At 40.7% G+C, this 5,202-nt stretch overlaps 1 protein-coding gene across 2 annotated transcripts in view; it reads right to left on the bottom strand.

Annotated features, from left to right (window-relative positions):
• notum2 (notum pectinacetylesterase 2) overlaps positions 1–2,129 on the bottom strand; it is a 7,624-nt gene extending 5,495 nt beyond the window's left edge. Inside the window, exons 1-5 of one of the 2 annotated variants that reach the window (XM_014018515.1) lie at positions 1,338–2,129; positions 954–1,260; positions 784–836; positions 237–332; positions 83–143 (exon numbers count right to left, since the gene is read on the bottom strand). In XM_014018515.1, coding sequence (XP_013873969.1) covers positions 83–143; positions 237–332; positions 784–836; positions 954–1,258 — 515 coding nt within the window. In that variant the 5' untranslated portion in view covers positions 1,259–1,260; positions 1,338–2,129. Of the gene's footprint in view, positions 1–82; positions 144–236; positions 333–783; positions 868–953; positions 1,261–1,337 lie in introns of those variants that run through there. The other variant, XM_014018517.1, reaches the window with a different exon arrangement.
• Positions 2,130–5,202: the final 3,073 nt, after the last annotated feature.

Consider the following 5,202-nt stretch of genomic DNA (forward strand, 5'->3'; position numbering starts at 1 on the left):
CCCAACTAAACAAACTCCCACACTTATGTATTGGCAAATAAATTCTTTAGCTTTATTATGAGAAAATGATCCAGACACTTACACAATATTTGCATTATACCAGTGTGGGTTTTCCTCTGCTTGAGAAGATAATAATCCAGTTCCTGGAAGAGATCCAAACCAATTATTAGACCTGTTTTCTAAAGAAAGTTAGATCAGAGAAACATGTAGAGCATGCATTCTTCAACACGACTGACCTGTTTTAGTCTGGGGCCACCCCGCTGAGCTCATGAGTCGGGGGATATTTTGGTACCTGGAATCACAGGTCTCTTTGCTGTAGCAGCACCAGCCTCCTAAAAATAATAGAGACTAAAATTAGACTTTCAGAAAGGGGAGAGGAACACCCTGGTTAGCACATTTGACCTGTGAGGGGAGAAAAAAAAGAACGAGAAGATGAGCGCACCTGTGACCTGTAACCCTTCATTCAGTTTCCAGTTGTGCCTAAACTGATGCTTTTTGTAAAGGTTTTTATTATTCTTATGCTATATTATCATGTGTTTAAATAAAATGAGTTCAATTGGGTTCAGCTGCTCAAATACCGCAGGTAAAATGCATCATGCAAAACATTTCAGTCAATCATGGCGACAAAACCTGCAGGTTTCCTCGATTTCTGGCATCAAGAAGACGTAAAGCATCCAAAAAAGGAGAAACTCATGATGACATCCCATCAAAATTCCAAAGGGGGCATCATCCCAAAAGCATTTGACCTTTGGGGCCCAATTTAACCAGTTTGTAAATACTCGCCTTCCAGAAATAACAGCCATCTGCGGCTTCCTCTGAACTCCTTTAGGTAGAACCTGAATAAGCACAAAAACAGATTGGGAGAAGCTGAAGAAGAAAAGAAGGCAGCTATAAGGAACTAATGAGGGCTTTTAGATATCAAAAACAAAACAAAAGCCTGTGAGAGGTCTCACCCAGCTGCCGTCCCATCGTTGCAGGTTACTTGGATGTTCCGGAGGAAGTGGAGCCTCATGTCGTCCGTCTGTTGTCCAGGTGCGCGGGCTCCTGCAGCGCCCTCCTGCCCCTGCTCAGCTGGCCTTCCTGTGCTCCTGCTGCTCCCAGGGGTCACATCAGCAGCGGGGGTGGGCTGGCCAGCATCACCTGCCTTGGTCCCGCCGGTTTTCTTCGAAGACTTGCCACCTRCTTTGGCATTGCGACTGTTCTGAGCCCAGATGCCTCCGAGCAAAAGGAAGAGTGCAATCTGGCCGAGTATGTTCATGTCTAAAGAAACAAATGAAGACATCTGAAAAACTGTTTTTACATTCAAACCTTCTCTTCCACCCTTTGGTTGAACTTACCTTCCCAGAAGAACCWGTAGAAGAAGTGGTGCTGCTGCTGAGGAGAGAAGGAGAAGCTCAAAGGGGCAGAAGGATGTCACTCAGGATGAGTGATGAAGTCTGGTCTAAGTTTTGATGAAATCAGTGATGAGCTTTATAGTGCCACCATTTGGATCAGATTTCTTGTTTTTCTTTTTTTTTCCTCCAGCAGCTTCTGAGAGATAATCTGCTGACGAAACACCACGAGGGGAGGTCCTGGATGGACAGTGGCGAGGAGAATAGATAGCAAACATACTCTTCAACACATTTGCAGCTTCTGCACACGCCCACCTCTAAGCATTTCACCAGCTGACCAAAAAATGAGCCCTTTTTGCTGCCATCATTTCTCATCTTCTTMTTTTTTTATTTTAGTTTTCTCCTCCTGCGATCACCGGTTGTTGTTGTTTTTTTTAATATACTTTGACAGGATAAATGCACCGCTGCTTTGCATGGTATGTGACCCGGGGGTCATTGGAGCACACACCTCGAACACTTTCCGACACACGAAGGAGTCATACCAGAAATTTCATGCATTGTCCACAATTCAGTGAACACTTTAACATGACAGGTGGTGGAAACTTTCATTGGTTGTGGCTGCAGGCGTTTAAAGATTTTTCTCTTTCCTAAACGACAATTATAGAAATTTGTTGCAACTTTCAGAGGCCTAGGGAAATAAATGCATTCAGAATGAATATAAAAAAAAATCAATATGACTCTCAGGAAATACATATTTTTGTTTGTAAAAATTACAGTATAACCACAATTACATTAAACATACAGTCTAAAATACCATGATCCTAGTTCAACTTTTATTTACTTTATGCTTTTCATCTTATAAAGCACTTTGAATTGTCTTGTTGAGGAAATGTCTTATAAAAAACTTGCCTTGTGTTGTAAGTTGTTTTCTTACCTAAAATAAATTCTCATGTTTCACATAAATTACCATAAAATTGTATGGAACTGACCACTACAAAACAAACAAACAAACAAACAAAAATGTAATAAACAGAAATTACTTGGTGCTGTTTTAGGTACAATTTCAGGTTTTCTTTTGAAATAATGCCCAAAGGCTGTTGATCAGATTTATTTTCAACACTTCTTTGTGCAAATATTTTTACTTTTACTTCTTTCCATAAAACTAGATGTGAGCTCTAAAGATGCAGATCAAATTCAGACTGAAATGATTTCTGATTTAAAGCTTTAAATGCTGCAGGAGATGAGAATGGAAGGTTTGGTGAAATGGTCAGCGAGGCATCTTTTACCTGCAGCTGCATCGCAGATCAGGTCAGCGTCTGCAGGTTAGTTTTGTTCGCCGATGGTGGTGAAAGAGTCCGAATATTTGAAAGTGATCTGTAACCCCCCCAACCCCTTCAGATGGCTTTAGGGTGACATACCAATGATTACTGAACGATCACAAGCCACAGGGCTCTAAAATTCTCATCAATGAAATGCACACCATCCCATATGTCAGTCATAGAAAATAATGATGGTTTGCAAGGGCAGAGGCTACAGGAGGGTGTGTGTGTGTGTGTGKGGGGGGGGGGGGGTTTGCTGCGTCCTTAAAAGGTTTAGTTATGTTTCTGTAAAACTGGCAGAGTTGTAGTCATCTTTGTGTTTGCTGATTTTGATTAGCTGTGGTATCCATTGGTCAGTTGTAGAGGTCCAAGCAGTAGTTATTTCCTGAACATTTTATTAAAGGGATCCCAGATGACTTTATTTGATAAACATATATTTTAACTGTAAAATAAAGACTGTAAAATACTGTAGGCTGTTCAGTTTTTTACACAGACGGAGCCATTGTATTTACAGGCAAAGCATTCTGGTAAATGACGACATGGATAGGTCCTCGGTGCGAGGCTGCTAGCGAGCTATATCCACCCTGAAGGTTAATCTTGGACAATATCTGATGATCGACTCTTTTAAATGAAACCAGAGAGCGTTGACAGAGAGGAGAAGGTAGAAATGACTCAGCCTGGAACTGAAAATATGGATGGAGGACAACAGAGCTGCTTCATGGAAGAACAACCTCAGCTTAGCTTGTTTGTCGCTCGGCGCTGGCGCAGAGGCTACGCTGAGTTTGTTCTTCCATGAAGCAGCTCTGTTGTCCTCCATCCATATTTTCAGTTCCAGGCTGAGTCATTTCTACCTTCTCCTCTCTGTCAACGCTCTCTGGTTTCATTTAAAAGAGTCKATCATCAGATATTGTCCAAGATTAACCTTCAGGGTGGATATAGCTCGCACACTGAGGACCTATCCACGTCATCATTTACCCAGAATGCTTTGTGTGTAAATAAAATAGTTCCSTCCGTGTTAAAATATGTTTTTAAAAATTTACAACAGCCTATTTTACAGTCTTTATTTTACAATTAAAATAAATGTTTATCAAATAAAGTCTAATGTTACAACTAATCATGGATCCCTTTAAATATGTTCAGGGGTGATGACAGACAAGTAAACTCAAACACACGGGCAAAAATATTAWTACCTTTTGCTCTCAGCAGCAGGTGATAAATATTATATTACACGTAAAAGATTGTTTCTTATTGCTTCAGTGTGATAGAAAAAATTTTTTGTCTCATTTTCAAGCATCTTGTACTATTTCATCGACTTTTAACTGTGTCCAGAAAGAACCTGAAAAATGTCTGAGAGCCTATACACCYACGCACAATAAAACTGTGTCCAAGGCCTATAGCAAATTTGATCTACTGAGCTGAACAATTCTTCATTCCTGCAGTTGTCCTGAAAGCATGCACTCCACCATCTGTCTTCTCAGAAATCAATGCAACAATCTGTTTAACAGATACCTCAAATAGCTGAAAAACCAAAGACTTTGCTGTAAATCTAYCATCGTTTCGCCAGAATGTTGACAGAGAAATGGCACTGCTGCTATTTTGTTTTTCTTTGATATCGGACTGGACAGAATGATAAGTTTTTCGGGGCAGGCTTCAGTTCAGTGGATTAAGGTGCATTTGTTTTCATATATTTCAACTGGTCAAACGCTGTCTTTAAAGTTAGCTTTTCACAGGTAAAGAAAGACCTGCCGTTCAGCGTTGGAATGCATGTCACCCACTACAGTTAATTTCAGAGTCTCAGATCATCTTATGTTGAAAAATGACAAAGTTTTAGCCGTTTTGATAAAACCTTAAAAAATTAAAAATATATATTTGCATGATCTGTCAAGCTCTGTATTGATTGTGAAGAAAAGCCAGCCACTGTCRCTCTTAATTTTTGATCAAAAACCGCACAACTTTAGCTGTTTTGTTTTGTTTTTTACCCTCCTGCAGCCCTCGGGTCAAAATGAACCACRAGCTCAGTTGTAGTCACAATTTCAAGCTTTATCCCAATTCATTCATTGATTCATGAAATCTAAACTGTTAAACTCACAGAGATGGGAGAGAGTAAACCAGAAAATGATCCACCCCAGAACTGACCCGACACACCTCAGAGGTCTGTTCCGTTTGCCTCGTTGCTTTTGAAAAACAAAAGTTTTGGCATAAATCATAAGGGGCTCATGAGACTCGCTGAACTTCACCCTGATGGGGCAGCGCTCTGACCCCTTGTGCAACATGTAAAGCATTCCTTTTACCTTGTGTTGTTATTTTTCACAGCTAGCCTCCAAGGTCAGGACACCTAAAGCCCGGGTGGTCCGGGGCTCTTTGTCTGTTGAGCATGTGTCATCACYGGCCTCAGGAGCCGGGGGCTCGGCCCTGAGCTGGAAGATTTGTCAACTAATAACTTCAATGCTTCTGCTAGATTCTTACGTTCTTCATACATCACAGAGAAATCATGAGCTTCAAGTCTCCAAGAGCCATCTGATCAATGAAGTTTGGTTTTAATAGAACAATAA

This window comes from Austrofundulus limnaeus, unplaced genomic scaffold (genome assembly GCF_001266775.1).
Source record: "Austrofundulus limnaeus strain Quisiro unplaced genomic scaffold, Austrofundulus_limnaeus-1.0 Scaffold194, whole genome shotgun sequence".
NCBI classification, from domain to species: domain Eukaryota; kingdom Metazoa; phylum Chordata; class Actinopteri; order Cyprinodontiformes; family Rivulidae; genus Austrofundulus; species Austrofundulus limnaeus.